General features: G+C 40.0%; 1 protein-coding gene across 3 annotated transcripts in view; it reads left to right on the forward strand.

Moving 5' to 3' along the window:
• The first annotated feature begins 2,418 nt into the window (after positions 1-2,418).
• The window catches only part of PXYLP1 (2-phosphoxylose phosphatase 1), a 46,429-nt gene continuing 29,989 nt past the window's right edge, over positions 2,419-18,858 (forward strand). The window contains exons 1-2 of one of the 3 annotated variants that reach the window (XM_026073088.1): positions 2,419-2,502; positions 3,225-3,356. In XM_026073088.1, coding sequence (XP_025928873.1) covers positions 3,278-3,356 — 79 coding nt within the window. In that variant the 5' untranslated portion in view covers positions 2,419-2,502; positions 3,225-3,277. Of the gene's footprint in view, positions 2,503-3,063; positions 3,357-14,183; positions 14,268-18,858 lie in introns of those variants that run through there. The other 2 variants (XM_026073087.1, XM_026073089.1) reach the window with 2 other exon arrangements.

Genomic DNA, 18,858 nt, shown 5'->3' on the forward strand with positions numbered 1-18,858 from the left:
AATTGGTTAGGTAGGTATACCACAAAAGGTGGCTCAAGAAATAGCCTTTAAATTATCTGCATTTAGATATAGGATGTTTTAATAACAACTATTCTTCAGAATGTCTAGCCTGCTTATGTGCGTCACTCTTGGAATTAATGTTGTCTAATTAAGTTCCTGGTCCTACAGGGCTTTATCCAGTCTCATGTTCTGTCTTGAGCAAAAGAGCCCTTATCAGCGCTGGGCTAGGAAAGCAGTGACTGGGGTCCGCTTGTGAAGCTACTGGCAGAGCGCTAGTACTCAAATGCTGACTTCTGCCTGGTTTGCAGCACAATAGTCCTTATTGATCTTTGGAGCTAGTAACTACTTACTTATCTGGGAGGAAAAGACCCAAAACTCAGACCTGGAGACTGGAGAGGCAGCACTGTCAGTTGTTGATAAAACTGACCTTTGGGTATACTAAGAGCTTACGAGTGGAGATGGTGAGGCTGGACATGACCTGCACTCTGGCCCGTCTGCAAATTAAATAGGTAAAGATCAATATTCTCTAAATGTCATGTTAGCAGCAGATGCTCTGCAACACTGCAGCCTCTTATGTAGTAGTATTTTCTGAATACCCCAAATGTGCATGCTTTTTGGCAGTGTACGTAGGCAAATGGCTTTATGGGGAGGTAAGGTCGTTGGTTTGTTGTTTTTTTTCCTTAAGCTCCCCACTTAGGATATGCTCCTAAGTGCTCACTTCACTGAGTGCTGGCAATGCTTATTGTATCGCGTCCACTTAATGTTGGCTGGCTGAGTGCTGCTTTCCCCGTGGAGCCTGTGGGTGCCGGCACCGAGGAGCAGCTGCATCCGTTCTCAGCCTCCCGCGAGCTCACTGGATTCCAGGATGTTTGCTAGCAGGACAAATTGGATTGGCAGCCTCCCATTTATCAGTTGCTCAACAGGAACCCTTGCTACTCCTAATCAGTCGTGACACAGCAACTTTAGTTTGTTGATGGGCTAAAGTGCATCTAAAAGAAAAATCTTTTCACCTTGTTTATAGTGTCTTAACTATTTGTACCTAAATGTCTTAAAACATCTGATCTTACAATTAAGGTTTAAACCTGATTAAACTTTTTCTCTAAACTATTTGCTAATTTGAGGTGCGTGTTACCTTCTTTTTTTCTGACATTGTCATCTATCCTCTTATGTGGCAACTTTTATTTATGCAGCAGCGCCATTAATGAATGTAGACTGCACACAAGAACTCTTGTTCCTGAGAATTTTTAATATATTTTACCTATTCCTCCCTGCTGAGTCTAATTTTGTTTTTCCTTTGGTTTTTCTTCTGTTATTCCATCTGTTTGGCTTAACTGCTTCACACTCTCCTAGTGTTTTGTGTTCACTAATCCTTGTACCTTCTTTCCTTTGCAGGTTAGTTTAGTTTCAGTGGTGAGGTTGGCATACCTTTCCTTAAGATGTTCCAGGAAGAGCTTTGATTTTGAGTAATTGAGACTGTTAAGTTAAAATCCTTCCTTCTGCCTCTCTCTTTAATTTATTTTTATTACTACTKGCTCATGCCATCTATGGTGCTATTGGCATTTTGGGAAAATGCTGTGACAGGTCTGGTTTCTTGCTTCGCAGAACCTCTAGTTCTTTCCGTTGTTCCAAAGTTTTGAAGGCTGTAAAGATGGTTCTCGAAGTAAAATGAGACAGGCAGACCTTGGTCCTGCAAAATGTACATGCATTCTTAATTTCATGTGCTGGAAGTCCCATTGATTGCATTACTGGAAGATGACCATTTATGCTCTGAGTCCCATTGCTTGAAACTCAGGAAATCACGTTGGGAAATGGCCAGTTCACAGATCAAACAACTCTTAAGACTAAACACAATAGATGCAATAAGAAATCCAGTGATTCATAATACTTTTTTGGAGAATTTTCTCATTAGCATTTGAAAATAATTGCTTAAATTTTGAAATTTTGAGTCTTGTTGGGTTATCAGTATTCAGAGACTGAGATCAAAATCTTGGTAAGGTTGTTAGTTTTTTGAACCCAGAAGGATTTTGGTAAACAGGTATTTCTTAATTGTATGTGCACATAAGCTTTTTTTTATTCTCAAAAGCAGAAAAGAAGCAAGAGAGATCTCTTTCTATGAGCAAGTAAGTGTTAGAGCAAGAAGAAACATTGGTGGGAAAAAAGTTCTTTTCTGTCAACGTTTTTGGATGTGCTGTCGTAAACAGAAGCCAGTTCAAAGGACCTGGGAATCTCAGAAGATTTCTTTCAAGACCAAGCAATTTCCTGCAATGTTCTGTCAGTGCTAGAAAAAGGCCTCTTTTGCTTATAAGAGCAGCTGACTGCTTTTTTTTTTTTTTTTTTTTAAAGGGGGGGGACAACAAAACCCCAATATTCCTTCTGTGGAACCATTTTCCATCAGAAAATGGACATCTGTTAAAACAGTGCAGTTCAAATTCTGTGCGCTTTTGTGATATCATTTTGCAAGGAGGAAGGGAGACATTTTTACTAGCAGTGCTACTTATTCAGGTATTTTCAAGAGAAATATATTTTTTTAACTCTTGCAACAGCTTATTTGAGTTTTGAAGTTTCTATAAATATCTGTTGATTTGAAATATGTCATTCTAGTCTTTGTCGAAACAGTTGTTTAAAAATACTTTTATGCAAAATTATTCCAGGTGTTACTCCTTATTTGATACACTGTTCCATTCTCTGCATAGTGGTACTGGTAATTTTTTTAAATCTTTATTTTCTTAAATAAGAACTTAAATTTAAGTAAGTTTGTATTAGTAAAAGGGATGCTCTTTAGAGAAACTACTTTGAAACATATTTAATGGGGAGGGGGAAATAACTTTTTCAGCACATTATCGGATTATGTTCTTTTCTAGGGGTGATTTACTAAATTGCTCTTGAGAGCCCTTAGATGATAATATTCTTGTCACAAATTGTTTTGCATTGGAATGAGATATTTTTGTTAAAGAAATGTTGATAATATTATGAGATGAGCCTTAACCTTGCATTAGCAGAAAAAAACCTCTACGGGAAAAAGCAAATTCTTCATTTACTTGAAAGGTTCCTGTGTTGTGGAAATATAGCAAATGTAACTGCTGTCAAGACAACTGCTTGATACTGCTTGAATCACTTCACGTGCTTGCCTTTAAGAAATAACTTTACACTGTCAAAATGATATTTGAATTTATTTTGATGCTTCTGCATCTGAAATATGTTTGCCTTTGTTTTGTTGTTTGCAGGAACCATTCGTATACAGAGATGAAACCATGAAGAGAAAGCAGAACGAATAATAATGCTTTTCCGAAACCGTTTTCTGTTCTTGCTGGCTTTGGCAGCCTTATTAGCCTTTTTGAGCCTCAGTCTACAATTCTGTAAGTGTGTCCTCTTGTGTTGTCTGTTTATGGTGGTATACAGGTGTGGTTAAAAATGGGCATGCTTACCCTCTTGTTATTTAAGCATTCAGTTTGTGTTTAAATATTCATAACCTTTTCAATAATAGAAAAATAGATATAAAAATAAGAAGTGTTGTGTGCCATGTAGAAATCTACAATCTAGAGTGTTTTCAGATAAGGCCATTTCAGAAAAAGTTGTAATTTTGTAGTGATAGTGTAATTAAGTAACTGAATGTAGCTGAGTCCTTCAATGAAACTAAACAAAAAATGTTTGAGTAAAAACTACAGCAATTCCTGTTAAATTGCATCAAACTAAATGGGACTGAGAAAAAGCAGTGAGAGGACTGAGTGCTGGAACTTCCCCTTGTTTGTGCCCTTGCATTAGGAAACTTTAAACAGTTGAATTGGCTCATCGCAAGCGACTGACTTGTTTAAGAAAAGGTAAATTACATTCTGCTTCAAATCAATTAATCATGGGTAAACCCAGAGGACTATCACTTACTGAGGAGTAGGAGAATGATAGTGCTGAATGCATGTTTGTTTATGCTGACAAATAAGCGTTGTGCCAAATGACTCCTTGCCACCCAGTTTATGAATGATAACATTTGCTAAAGTGATGTGTGCAAACCTAATACTTGCCAATGTAATTAATTGCTGATAGAAGGCAAAGAAAAATACATATATGAAGTACAAGCTAACCCTTTTTTTATCTTGCATCATGTATTTTACTGTAGATTGTAGCATGGTTTAACTCCCTGTGGCCCTTCTACTGATTATGTGTTGTTTTTTTTTTTTGTGTGTTTTTTTTTTTTTTTAGTTTTGGTAGAATAAGTTATTTTCTGGTCTGTGGCTAAAAAACATAGAGGATTACTTTGGATTTAAAAAAATGTCTTTTGTGTATATTGAACAGTTGTTTGAGGGTTTTTTCTTTTGTTTTGTTTTTAACTTGGTGGCTTTATGATACATTCCTTGTGTTTAAACTCATCTGCATGTAACACAGAAACCTGTAGCTCTAAACTGCTTTATCTGGCCTCCTATGGGTACATGCCAAGCCCATCTGACTGCAGCTTGCTTTGCTCTTTATGGATCTGCCCTGATGTTATAGGCTTGGTTATGAATTGTGTACAGGGTGAAGGTGCTAGAGGAACCTCAGCTGAAATACAAAACTGAATTGCTCACAAAAATGAGCTTTTCTTAAAGAAGAAGAGGTAAGCATGTAGGAGAGTGAATCACCTGTCTTCAAAAATGCAAGTTAATTTCCCGCTTATTTAAAAGGTGCCATTTCTGCAAGAAGGATTCTAGGAGATGAAGAAGTTTGAGGGGGTGCTTTAAAAAGCACTTAAGCTGCAGCAAGCAGCCATCATGAAGGTTAGTGCCAATACTGAAATACATGTGGCGATTTTTACATAATGAGAACTGCAGTACATGCCGGCAGGAACCAAATAGTTTAAAATGTGCAGATAGCCTGATATTTCAACATCTACCGGCTTCAGCTTGGAGAGAGATTGGTTCAAAATCAGAACAAAGACTGTCTCCAAAACACAGGCAGTGTTTGCTTCTGTCATCATATAAAACTGTTAGGAGAGCAACCTGGAGTCTGCAGAGCTTAAAAACCAAACCAGAGTCCTAAAACTGAAAACAATTCCTCACATATTGAAAATGCTGTTTCAGCACCTTTCTTCTGTCCTTGTGAATCTGTTACCCCAAGACATCACTCAGTTCAGAGGCATGCTTCCCCCTGTTTGTTTGGTTCTCACTGTTGCACGAAGTAGTAGTAATGTAACCTCTTGTTTCATATATAAAGTCTTTTTATGAAAGTGTTATGTGCTCGTTTGCTCTTTCAACAGATCATAAAACCTAGTTTCCAAATTTTAATCATTTCCTTGCTGCCCAGAGCAAATTTTAGTAATATTGCTTTATAATTTGTGTCAGATCACAGAATGAAAATGAGTTTTTATATATATATAAATATATATATGCACACACACATATATACACACATATATAAAAAAATCGATCTATATATATATTTGTATATAAATATATTTAGACTCTGGAAAATGCCCAGGCCACTGATTTTTACCTATTTTTGAAGGGAGGTATCTCCTGGAGCATTTGGAGTGGAAATGGATGTTTTATGGATGTTGTGAGACTGTGAATCTGTTAGCTAGCAGCCCACAGCTTTGGGGAGGAGAGCTAGTCATTTTAAAACATACTGCTGCTTTTCTAAGCAGTGCATGTTGAAAATGTCTCTTCCTTTCTGAGCTAAATTTGTTTAGAGATGTGAAGGAGTAACATAAATGCATAATTATATAAACTATATATGTCTTCCTTTTCTTAAAATTCCGCATCAGGGCGGAGCATCACTCCAGTGAATGCTTGATGCTTTTCTCTTGTCCACGCGTGGAACTGCAGCAATTTGAAGCCAGGCCTGTGAGAGCTGTAGCTGATTCTGAAGTGAAGGGAGCAGCGAAGGCCAAGTTCGGAGGGGTTTCCGCAGGTTCTGACTTGGTAGTATGAACAGCTCACGCTGGGATGGCTGACAAGATTACAGGGTCTCTCCTGTGCTTGAACTGTGAGGGTGCAGGAATTGCTTGCAGCAGTTTACAGCCCAGTGTTTCAAATCAAGCATAAACTGGTGCTGGTTTATGTTAATAGGTTATGCCGAGAAGGGTCTGGAACTGCTTTAAGAGCAGTGATTTCTGCAGCCATGGTGAAGTGGAGTTGATGGGTGTCGTGTCTGCAGTCTCAATGCAAGTCCTTCCTTTTAAGACGAAGTCCCAAGGCAACTGTTTGAGTTAACAATTGCCACATCTGAGTTTTGGAAACAAGGAAGAGAAACACTGGGGGAAGAACAGCTAGTACTGGACCTCAGTCCTCAGTGTACGGATCTGTATTTGTAGACTGGGGACAGACCCAGAATTGATGGATCACTTTATCTCCCGTTTTGATGTGTGTCTTTGTCCCTTTGAATGGAAAGCATGAGCTCAGTTCATGAAGGGAACTGGAAATGTTGCAGTGGTGGGAAATGGTTCCCCAGCAAGGACTGAGAGCAGGAGATCCCTGTTGTGAAGGAGGGGAGAGGGAGGGAAGTTTGCCATTACTATGGGTCTTTTCTTTCTGCCTGTTTCCATCTCTCTTAGGGCTGTTAATGGAAAAAATTCATTAATTCTTTGTCTTCTGGTTAGAAAGTGGACAATTCCAGAATGGTATTTCCGTGTTCTTGACAACAAGATATGTTACTGTGCTTTGACACCCTTTTTGTATTACTCATGTTTACTGTCTCATTCTCCAAACAATATTTCTGCTACCCAGTACTTGATGTAGAAGAATGGGCTTCAGATTTATAGGGGGGTCTACCCTGCATGTCTTGTTTCCAGGGCAGAGGTGGCACTGAAATGCCTCTTAAGATTATCTTCTACAGTGGCTTCTGAGTTCTGATTTAAACTAGACTGCTTTTCTGTGTTTTTCCCAAAGCTACTACTCTACACAGAGCATATAGAGCATACTCTTTAATGCTATTTAAGCGTAAATCATTGAGAAAGCTTTCCCACCATCCCCCCCCCCAACCTGTTTTGGCGACAGCTGACTGCTCCGAGTGCTAAAAGTGTTGAAATCATCCCAACAGCAGTTGAAATGGATTGACGTGGAGCAGTTGGCAAGGCTCACTTCTACCCATGCAGAAGTTATCTACCTTGTCTGGAATGTCATGATACCAGAAATAGAGAAGGCAGCTCTGTGGAGTGGTCAGTTTGCATTTGTCAAACATTGCATGCTGGACTGCGTTGCTAGATCAGGTGCCAGATCTGGAATACTGATCTCCTAATTTCTCATCGGTACAGCTAAAACTTCCTCATTCCCACTGTCCTGAGGAGAGGGAGGCATATGAGCAGACTCTACCTCGCTGAATAGTTGGAAAAAGTGTAGGTTTTTTGTTTGCTTGTTTGTTTTTAACTCTATTATTACTTGTTCTTCAAGGTAGTGTAGTTGTGGATCCTGCAGCATACCTTCATTCCTGCTGCCCGAGTCCTCTGTTACTTAGGCTTTGAGCAATGAGGGACTTGAACAGTTCTTTATGCCCTCATGTAGGAGCTAAAGGCACAGGGTTATGTGTACAGTCTTCACATGTGGAACAGATTCGAAGCTTATGTGCCTGAGGTGCATGCCTGCTTCCTGGGTATTTTGCTTATTTTCAAGTTATGGGTATTTATTTACATACATACATATTTTTTGAGTGTTCAAAAACTTATTAAAATATTCCAGAATGCATTAATAGTTTTTCCAAGGTTGTCTACAATTTGTAGCAAGTGCATAGAAGATTTCTTTTAAAAAAATTTATACCGTATACAGTTCTAGGCATCTTTTATATAATTGTGTGTCCTAGCTTTTGAAGCAAAGGACTGGAAGCCAGATGTATTTTCAAATTCAGTTTGGCTATTAACAAGTTGTGCAGCGTGAAACCTGGATCAGATGAGCAAGAGAGAGACTCAAATGCCTATTTTAATTTTTCAATAGCATAGAAAAATAGGAATTTTAAGTTCAGACTCCAGAAATGTTCCATTGCTGCTGAAAGCATACTGCAACATCTCTCTGACTGGTAGATAACTGCAATGAGAGTTTATGCTTGGAAATCCCACTGGATAGGGTGTCTGGTTGACTTCCAAACCAAATACAACTGACAGCTTGAAGTTTTATTGGCAATTGTCATTGCTTCCCTATTGTTTTATGTTTGAGTTCAGATCTGTGTGAAAGACTGAAGAAATATGTTCCTTGTGGTATTTATCACTGCATGCGTGCTTTTTATTTTTTGCCCGTTTATGTAAACGGTCATGACTCTAAAACAAATTAAAATGCTTCCCCAGTACTAGAGACAAAAGGAAAACTGTTTTTGATGGACTTTTAATTTAGACTATTGTAAAATGGAATTATGTTGTTCTTGTCTTAAAGACTTCGTGTTATGCTTTGTCAAAAAACCCTCCAAAACTGCAGAATGGAAAAGTGACCTGTCCCAGATTTACAGAGACAAAATACAGTTCACAATCTTTTCTATAATGCTCTTGAGTAAATCTGGGCATTTTACTTCTGCAGAAACAGAGCAAATGCAAGTTGTCATATCTTACTGTTTTTGCCAGAAGAAGAGGGTGCAGTGACTGAGGCCATCCTTCCTATTCTGTGTTTGCAGCACAAGGAGATTGTAAATGCAGTAGCTGGGGGAGTTCCCGCAGTGCAGAAATGGAGGATGGCAGCTCAGTTAGATTCAGGTTTGATGTAAGGAATGTGTCAGAGTCGGACTGTGGCTCATCCAGGTGGTCCAGCAGTCTCACATTGGAGGTAAGGCATAATTTAGGACCCTATCAATGTTAATTATGTTGGTTAGGCCTCAGATCAGCTCAGGAACAAAAGATTGCAAGTATGCCTTAGGAGTTGCATCCCCTCCTGAGGTTGGTGTAATACACAAGAACGCAATTATTGGGCATGCACACATCATACAGTATAGTGAAATATCTGTGTCTGACTGCAGAAGCTGAAGGTGGGTCTCATCAGGATGTTTAAACTATTTCTTTTTGATCTTGCCCTGAATAAACAAACTGAAAGGAAATTGAAAGCTAGCTGTTAATGACTATGGATTTTTATTTTTCAAATCAGATGCTCGTAAATGCATTTTTTTCCTCAACAAAATTGAATAAATCTCCCCCCCTCCCATTTCCATTTACTGAAAGCCTAAAGAAAGAGACAGTCAACAGAAGAGGACTAAAAGTATAGTGGGAAAGCATCTCTTTCTACTAATTATTTATCCCTGTGGCAGGCATAAATTATACACTTTCCTTTTGAGTCTATTTGTTTCAGGCACTTGCAGAATCTTTAAGTCCCTGGCTCTCAGGCATATATAGATCTTGCATATATAGATTCCCTTCTTTTTTGAAGGTTGTTTTCCTAAATGCTTCGATACTTTGATCAGTGCTTCAAGCCTGTCTTTCTGTAAACCGAATTTTGGTTTTTGCCACTGATTTTTCTGGATGCCAGTACGTTCACTGGCAGAGTGCTGGTTCTGTGTAAAGTGCAAGATTTCTTTCTTTAATTTAGAGTACTTTGTCTGCCTTGATGCACCAGACTTGGATGTTGATGCTTTAGCACATCTGGATATGGCATTTTGCTTTTTCGGTAAATTTTATTTCACTCTGTGTTCTGTCATCTTGTTTTTGACACTGAAGGTTTTGGTTTTACAGATGAGGTCATACAAAACAAATAAGGATTCTCCACAAGGAAAAGTAGCAGAGTTTTGTTTTTTTGGCATGAGTGCTGCAAACAGCTCTTATTTTACAAGGACTGGAAAGAGCACCGAATGCAATCCCACCAGTATGCTTGCCTGAAGGTGACGGTTGTGTTGCCACACAGCCCCTCTTGGAAGCCCATTCACTTCAATAAACTCAGCCCCTCTGGAGCTATTGCTGCTGTTTGGATTCCATATAGCAGAATAAGAGTAATGTGGCAGTCTTTTGAGTTTAGCTCGGTGTCCTTGTCACTGCTTGCTTCGGGTCCTCCTGTGAGACAAGCCACAGCGCAGTGGATGCTCTCGCAGTCTGGGCAGGAGGCACCAGGGCAGCATGTGCCAATGCCGGGCACTGAGCCAGGACTTGCAGGTGTCAATGTGCATGGAAACCGAGGGGCTGTAGCATCCCTCTTCCGCCTCTCCATTCGCAATGCAGGATATGCTTCCTCAATTTGTGAAGCTGCGGCTGTGGGGCTGTGGAGCTGCCCCCATCCCCGTTTTGGTCGGGAGCTGTCTCCACCCTGGGCCTGACTTGGGCTGTGAGCTGCCCCAGCAGCCCCTTGCCCAGAGGATGCTAGTGAGGCTTTGAGAGGAGCGGGGGTATGCAAAGTCTGTGCGTACTGGGCGAGTTGGCTTTTTCCAAATTTTAATATCTGAAGGGCAAGGGGGCAGGGGGCAATGCAAGCTACTCTGTGAAAAGCTAGTATAGGCTGTCTGGCAGTTTCTAGACAGAATCCATTTCCAGAAGTGGATTCCTTACCACCTCTTACTGTTTCTTACCACTTCTCTACCCATAAACAGTAACTCAGGTTTCTTATCTTAAGAAAACTACTTGTTTGGTGAAAGAAAAAATTATAAAATCACATTTTGCTCATTTATGAAATTAACTATATTTAGAAAACTGCAACTTTGGAATTCTTGATGCAGAGAACTTGTTTTTGTCATGTGTTACCAGCATAATAAATTAAAAGAAGGCCAGATATTTCCTGTTCTGAATTTTGCCTGCAAACTCATAAGCCTGGCAGCTTTTCTACTAATGAGACGTTTCTCTGGGGTTTTTTGAAAGTACTAATTTAATCTGAATTTAAGATTAAAGGGGAAAAACAGCCCACAAATAATATATCCAAGACTGTGTATATTTTAGTAGTGAATGAAGACAACTAACTGTAGATGTACAGCTTTTTGTTAAAGTTACTTTTTATGTCGTGACTGGAGGTTTCAATAACATTTTTATGATTCTCAAAGTTGGTGGTATAATATACCATTCAGGACACAGGGTGCATGTTTATGTTTTCCAGAAATTCCCTCTCTAAGGGGGAGGAGACACAGTGAATATTTGGGAAGGATACTATGGGACATTTCTGCTTTCTCCCAAAATAGTGGTCACTGTTTTAATTATAGCTCAGGTTAAGTTGATTTAGACAGGATTTGACCAGTGAAAAAGGAAAAGCATGGAAGTCACTTGACAGGCTACAAAATTTTATAAGTCATCTTTAAATATATGTTTTGGCATCATCCATTATGGTTACCTGAAATGTATTTAAATAGAGATTAATATGAGCTGTTAAAACTTATGGTTGAAAGCTACAGTAAATAAAGTCTACTACTTCACAAAAACTAACTGCAAGTCAGTAGTTAGGCTTCTGCAAATCCTTACTACATTGTTGTGTTAAATCCTAGAGGGAAGGAGATGAGACTGGAACATAGTGAGCATTTTTAATATAATTTCTCAAAATTTGACTCAAATCTTGGTACTACTACTTGCATGAATGTTTGAAAGTGTTGAATTTTGCATTTAAGCCTTTTAATAGTTACAGTAGTGTGTATTGCAATTATTTTAAACTTACAAGGGGGTTGGCAACTTTTTGTAGGGACAGTCTCACAGGTTCATTCCTATTAATTGCCTAAATTTTGAATGAACTGTAAACAGTGGGGGGAAAATGAACATTGACAGTAGGAGAAATATCTTATACCTAGCAATTAATATTTCTATCAGTCTTTGCATAGATTAATGCATTGAGCTTAATTCCCTTTATATAGATTTATTCTTGGATCAAAGCTTGTTTTGTTACTAATAGTTAAGCCATCTTTGTGGAAATACTGCTATGCTATACTTAAATCCTTCCTGTGTCTGGTTCCTGTCAAATTGGACTTTTACACTAATTGCAAATATGGCACAAATAGGGTCTACCAGAAGATGACTTGTATATTATTTATAGCTATATATTATATAAAAAAAAATTGACCTACATCTCTGTCAAAGACATGGGTAATATCTTTTTTCCCATACATAGAATGGAGTCTTGCCATGTAGAGATACTGTGGTTTTACCACCCAAATTCGGCTGTACCACAAATGGGAGGTAAAATAAGAAATAAGGAGAAATATGAATGGTGTTCATAGTGACTGTGTGAACTGGACCTGTAGATTTGTTGCCTGAAGATGTGAGTCAGGCCTTCGTTTCTGCTAAGGTACTCCCTAGCATAAACAACAGAACTACATACAGTGGCCCTCAGGTAGTCTGTTCTTGCGGAGGACCAAAATGTGGAACCAGCTCTAGTCCAGGAAGGTCCCCGAGGGCGTGATGAATTCCTCAGTGAACTGGACGACTTGTTTTTCTGCAAATCAGTGATGTGCCAGTGTAATGGCAGGCTCTATCGCAACTCAAGTCTTGCAACAAATGCTGAAGCAACCACATGCATAGCTCATTTCTGTGCATAAGGTTCTGTGGAAGTGTAGGAGACTTCGGGGAGTGGCGCGAAGGAATTTGCGTAGTGTTTTCTTCTGGTGACTCACATATTTTGTATTTTTTTTTTTTTTATTTCTTAAGTATTGCAGTCATTTTACAGGGTGACCTGTGACCTTGTTTACATTGTATAGTGACCTTGTTTACGTTGTATAGTCTGTTATGAATTCAGTAGTGTTTGGCGGTTTTCTGGAACCATTGCTTGGGATTTTAATGGCATAATTGCAGTTGCAGGTAATTACCTGCCCCCCCTTCTTTTTTCTGTGCTCTTTGCTGCTGTGTCATGGTGCCTTACAAATAACTGCAGATATGTTTTGGATTGGCATGTCTTTTTTAATGCCAAAAAGTGTTCGTAGGATTTTTCTGTAGGCTTGTTGTATACTGACTTAAGCTGTTTTTAACAACCATTATTTTATTTATTCTGAAATTCAATTTATTTTGCTTACAGATAAAATAAAGGACAGTTTGGTTTCTAATATGCAGATACATCCTTTATAAATGTTAAATTCAGTTTGGTGATTCAGGGTTAGTTCAGGTAGGTGAGGTCTGCATTATTTGAGCCCTCGCTTCTCCTAAGAGCACGGCCCCTCTGCGCAGAATTTGCATTCTAGCTCTCGTCTGGGATTTTCAAGATAGACTTTCTAGCTGCAGCTGTGTGGAAACGGTGCCCACAACCACTGTCTGTCGAGGACTGTCCTGCTTTGAGCAGCTCGGCTCTTTTTTGAGAGCCTGCGGGCTAGGCAGCAAAGGCAGAGAGATTGCCTGCCTTCAGTTCTGCTGCCCTGGTCCTCTTCCTCCCCAGCGAGCTTTTCTGTCCTTGCTGGCTGGGCAGTGGAAGCGATTCTCCTCCCTGAGGGTGGTGGTGGTKGTTGTTGTTGTTGTTGTTTTTTTTTTTTCTTTTCCACATGTAGTTTCTCAGCTGCTTGTCCCCTTGCTGTATGCTGCCTTCCTGTGCACCGTCGTTTATTCCATGTTTTACAGAGATGATGTGATCAAAACAAAATCTGCATGTCTTAAGCTAAGGAGGTAATGACAGCCTTCTTACCTGCTGCGTTTTAATACAAGCCCTTTGTTAGTCTTTTGCTGGCCACCCTGGTGTTAGATCAGTTTTGTGGGCGTTTGCAATCAATTCAGAACGTATTAGATTTATCCATCTCATTTTATTTTCCTCAGAGCTTTTGGGACAATACTATCTGTTAACTACAAACTGATTCCTCATGCAGTAATTACTCACTGCGCTTTTGTTTGAGATCTTTGTTCTACGTCTTTGTTAAAGGCATGTTCTGACCCAAATACCTTTTCCCCCTTGGGTTAGAGTGCAGACACTTTGGTTCAGTTGGAGAGAGCAGGGAAAACTATCTTAACATCAAAGAGTATGACAGAACCCCCTGCCCCGCAGCTTACAGGCCGTGTGGCATCTTCAGGAAAGCATGGACTACTTAAATTTTAGATTTAGCAGTAGGTTTGTCTTTCTGAGTTTTGCTTTGTGCCTGCCTTGATTCCTGCTGCGCTTCTGCACCATGAACTGAAAACCCATCAGTTTTGTGGATGTGTTAGTTCTCCTGTATGTATCCATTTCAGATGTATGTAATAGTCTTCAGATAGTTGTTCGTGTTTCTTCTTGGTCCTCTTAATTTTCCTCCTGCGACTTACCTGGCAGGCAGTTTTGTATCTTTTATTCATGCTTTTGCTGGGCTTTCACTTCTGAAATGACACAGTGGCTTACTCGATCCAAAGTATCTTGTCATTTGGCCGTGCAGACTTCTGAAGAACTGACTGTGTCTTGTAGGGCGTGCATATCTGCTGTGACTAATAGGCTTCGAAGCTGCTTCTATACTGATCGTGTGGATTTGGATGCTTTGAATGCCAGCAGGTAATTTTTGATTACTCTTTCTAAAAAAGTAATCTCTGTTCCTGAAGTTACTTCCCTTTAAATTTTTAAAGCTCACTCACTGAGAGAAAAGCAGTGCTCACATGTGCTAGCGGGCATTGTGCTTTGTTTGCTAATGAGGCGGGGGGTCTAAGCAGTTGTATTTAAAAGACTGAGGCATGCACAGAGTTGCTGCAGTGAAATATGGAGCCTTGGTAAGGGGAAGTGATCTCCCTTGGAGATACATATATATATATATATATATATTTTTTTTTGTAAAATGTTGGGATTAAAAGAGGAGGAAGCCCTAGGTACATAGTGCAATTTTGGGCTTACCAACTGTGCACATTAATGCTGGATGAACACAAGAAATATGAACCATCACCTTCCTCTAAGCTGGTTTCCTGCAAGTGTCCCAAAGACATCAATAACTCTGTTGCAGAAAACACTGTTCTGAATCTTTGAGCTCCAGCAACTGTGCCCGTCATTGCAGACTTCACCACCAACAAAATCTCTCGGGCGCCGCTGTGTTAAGTGCATTGTATTGGATTCACTGCTGGCAAATCCATGGCGGCTTTCTGTACCCTGATGTCTACTGGGACCAACAGAGTGGAGCATGGCAGTGCCAGCTTGGAAATGTACTGGCATATGGTGTTGAGTGCTTTCTTGAGCAGGTCAGTTGTTGGACATAAGAGTTGAGATTAGATATGAAAAAGGTGCTAATTTAATGCAGAATTTAAATTATTCACTTGCATTTGTAAAGTTTTTTATCTTAGAAGGACATTGATGTAGGGAAGTGCCAGGTATCTGTGGACTGAACTTGACTCATGGCATAAACTGTTTAATACGTTAATTTTTCCTGTGCCTTTGCATGGCTGAACCATAGATGTGTTTTATCCTGGCTGTTGGGTGCAACCCCCTGAGAGAAAGGGAGCTAACCATACCTGACCCAGGTGTGCAGAAACGGGGATACTGCTGAGGAATGCAGCACACAGCTCTGTTGAGAGGTGTCAGGAAGATACTTTTGCTAGTGAGCTGATGTACAGTTTGTGCAGCCCAGAAACGACTGACTTACTATCCTGAAACTGCAGGAGAAACGTGTAAAGAACATAGTGGGCAGGTCAATGGTGTGCTTATAAGTCCTTTTGTTTCTTTGTTTTACCTAGGTACTTGTGTTTTGTTTTAATAGCTGGGTGTTCCTAGTTCACACTGTAATGCAAGTTGACTCTAGAGTTTGAAAAGCTGTTCTGAGTTTTTTGGGGTTGTTCTCTAAGGCAGTCCCTAAGAAAGAAGCAGACACACCCCCTCAAAGCTCTAGCAGCTCTTATCATCTGGTCTTTCAAAGAAGAAAGCGTTTTATCTAGGCCGATAGGAAACAATTCTGCATGCTTCCTGCTCACATCTGTTTAAGGAGTGAGAGCACAGTAGCAGGGACTCTCTGCTATTGAAATGTGAATTCCTTAAAGAATAGACATAGGGGAAATATGCACATTTCAATAGCAGAGAGCCCCTGTAACTGTCAAACGCGGAAGCATTAGCAACGTATTGCTAGATGGCAGAACAGGAGCAACCACTGCTTTAAAATCTTGTTGTTGTGCCCATGAATTTTGTTAGATAAGCAATAATGGCTGGATCTACAATATTTATAAAATAATGCTTTTGGTCCATAAAAATTATTTGGTTGTTGCATCTCAAGCCTTGTTTGGTAGCCTTTAGGGCACGGATTTGGTATAATCATATTGCTTTTCACAGCCTGATGAGAGGTGGCAGCTATGCAGATAGATTGATAGGAATGACTTCATTTATAGCATCATGTTGCAGTTTATGTAACACCTCTCATTTGTGAATCCCAAACAAGCTGGTGGTAGGCAAGGGACTAACAACTGTTACCATAAGCAGTGGTGGGTATTTTTATTTTATCTATCTATTTATTTATTTATTTATTGCATCTCGTCACTGACTAACCTGGAGCACAAGTAATACCTGACTTCAGTAATGCCTTCAAAGAGCAGGAAATCTGTCTAGCTGTCTAGGTAGGGGATTCAGACCCTTTCACATTGACTGGAGAGCTAAGCGGTAAGGTAATTAAAGGAAAGCATGTAAGGAAAAGCCTTATTATGTATATATCTTTGAGGGTTTTGTTTTGTTTTTTTAAAGTGAGTATATTTAATTACTGGAAATATAAATCCTTTGCTTTTTGAACACTGTAGTTTGCAGTGTAATAGGAAAATAGAATAACATATACAGGAAAACTTCTCATTTTGGTAGCAGAAGTGGAAAATGACTGTCCTCTAGAATTTAAAAAGGCTAACACTTACAGTCAGCATTGCTGCTTTATTTCTGTCAAGCTGAAAATCCTGGAAGTTAAGTAATGCCATATTGCCCTTCTGAATTGTCGGTTGAAAAACAATTGGAAAACTCCCCAAAACTATAAAGCCATTTCAGAACCACAGCTGGACTGAACAAATACAAGCACCCATTGTATAATTTAACAAGTCTGAATGAATTTGGTCCCCAAAACCTGACGCTTCTGGCCCTTTCTTGCACTGTGGTGCAGGAATGGTTTTCTTAGCATATTCATTTTCCTTGTGTAAGCCAGGTTGGGACCCTGTAAAAAAAAAGATCAGCAAAGTATACAGGTAATGCAGCTGGAAATAGGAAACTTGTTCACAAAAATCCTGGTGTGAGTTGGGTGTAGTTGGTAGAGCTACCATGCATGGAGGTCATGTGTGGTTGGCTTGGTTTATTTATTTTTGAACATGAACGCATGCACAAGGCAACCTCTGGCCTTCCCCCCTGCCACTCCAGAGTCTGGAAAAGAAGGTGGCCCTGAGTCGGTACCTGGCAGCTATGGCTCCGCGGGGTCTTGGCAGTTGTCCTGAAATGAGGGAAAGCTCTAGAGAACTTCCCAACTTGTGGTCCAGAAAATAGCTAGACCAATACACCTTGATCTACTCCTGGAAGTTCGTAGGGGATTTGGGCTATTTCTAAGTCTGTGGAAAAACAGCTAAGAAAAGCAATTTACAGTAGTTCTGAATTTCCCATATAGAAATTTGCATCTCCAGTGGAAAACTTCAGGGATTTGAAAATCAAGAAGGCTGAAAACTATTGGTCTAGAGTTAGACTGAAGAATAAGCTTTCAAAGTTACATTCCATGCAACAAAATTATGTCAGTATTGATTAATAAAATTAAGAAGCACTCAGAAGTTGCAGCTACAATCATATCTGTTACAGGGGAGGAGGAAGGACTGTGTTGTGAAAACTCGTACTGGGGCATCTGTGTACGTCTGCAGTAACAGGGCTATGCTTGTAGCACTCTGAAGCATGTGAATAGAAATCTTTGATTCTTCTTCCCCTCCTTAAGAAGTCTTCTCTAGCATGACGTTTTGCTCAACTGAAATTTAGCTTGCTTTGTACTTGAGCTCGTGCATGGCAGGAGACCGTTGTCAAGTCATTAGTTTTGTCTCTCATAGCCTAGTATAAATGAGTTGTTCTTAAAAATGCCTAAATTAAAGAAAATGAACGCTTTAGAGCTCACTCTCCTTTCAGCTCAACCAGATCTAACTTCTATGAGATTAGTTAAGGTACATCAGCATCCTACTATCCCTGCCAAGGTCCCATTTTCTGTCAGTATCCCTGTGATGGGCAGGTTGCTCCTGAAAACTCATTTTCCTACAGAGAAACAGCATTTTTATTTACTTATGTAGTTAAAAATGCCTCAGACTTCTAGGGGGAAAATCACTTTGTAGCGGAGACTAGTTATTGTAAAAATGTAATGAAAACTTAAAGAACTGGGGGGGAAAATAGAAAACCTTAGGTAGCATTTACTTAGATTTCATGTTTCTAATGGACATGCCCTTCTCAGCCTTGGGATTCTCTTCAGGTTACAAAGAGTATCAGAGAAAATCTACCAGGAAACAAAAAAGATGTTTATTTGCTTTATTTTCACCCTGTGCCGAAAAATAGTGAGTAGCTATATATGTTCTTCTGTTAGTTTTATCCTCAGCTGCAATTTTTTTCTCTAACCATGTCTTTGACCCCCTTCTTTAAAAGATAGTGGAAACATCTTTACTTTTGAGTATTCATTGACAGCAAATGTGGCTTAGGCTGATGGTTCCCAGCTGTCGTTGTGATGACGATAACCGAATGCTGAAGCGGCGCGGTGTTCGCGCACGGAGGCTGTGCTCAGAGGGCAAGGCAGGATCGTGCAGGCTGCCCTCCGAGTCTGCCACGCACGAGGTGCGCACGTGGCTCCTTAGCGGTGGTCTGCCGCGGCGGCTCTCCCGCGACTGCTGCTCGTCTGGTGGGTCGCGAAAGCTAAAGCAGCAGCGGTTGAGGTGAGGTATTGGGGAACACACAGGCATTACCATGTACTTTAATTTGAACGGCGCTGCCCCTTTCTTAGCCAAAATGTTGTTATATCAATAGATGTCAGCCATAAAGCTATGTCTTATAGTGTAGGCGATGGTGGGCTGAGCTCCCTGCTAGGGATTGCAAAAGAAATAGCTTTCGAACGACTCGTCGAGGCAATGCAGAGTTCATTTTAATTCAGTTTCCCATGAGTATTTGTCCAGCTAGAAGAGAGCAGTCTCTC

Source organism: Apteryx rowi, unplaced genomic scaffold, assembly GCF_003343035.1.
Source record: "Apteryx rowi isolate R43461 unplaced genomic scaffold, aptRow1 scaffold_36, whole genome shotgun sequence".
Taxonomy (NCBI): Eukaryota; Metazoa; Chordata; class Aves; order Apterygiformes; family Apterygidae; genus Apteryx; species Apteryx rowi.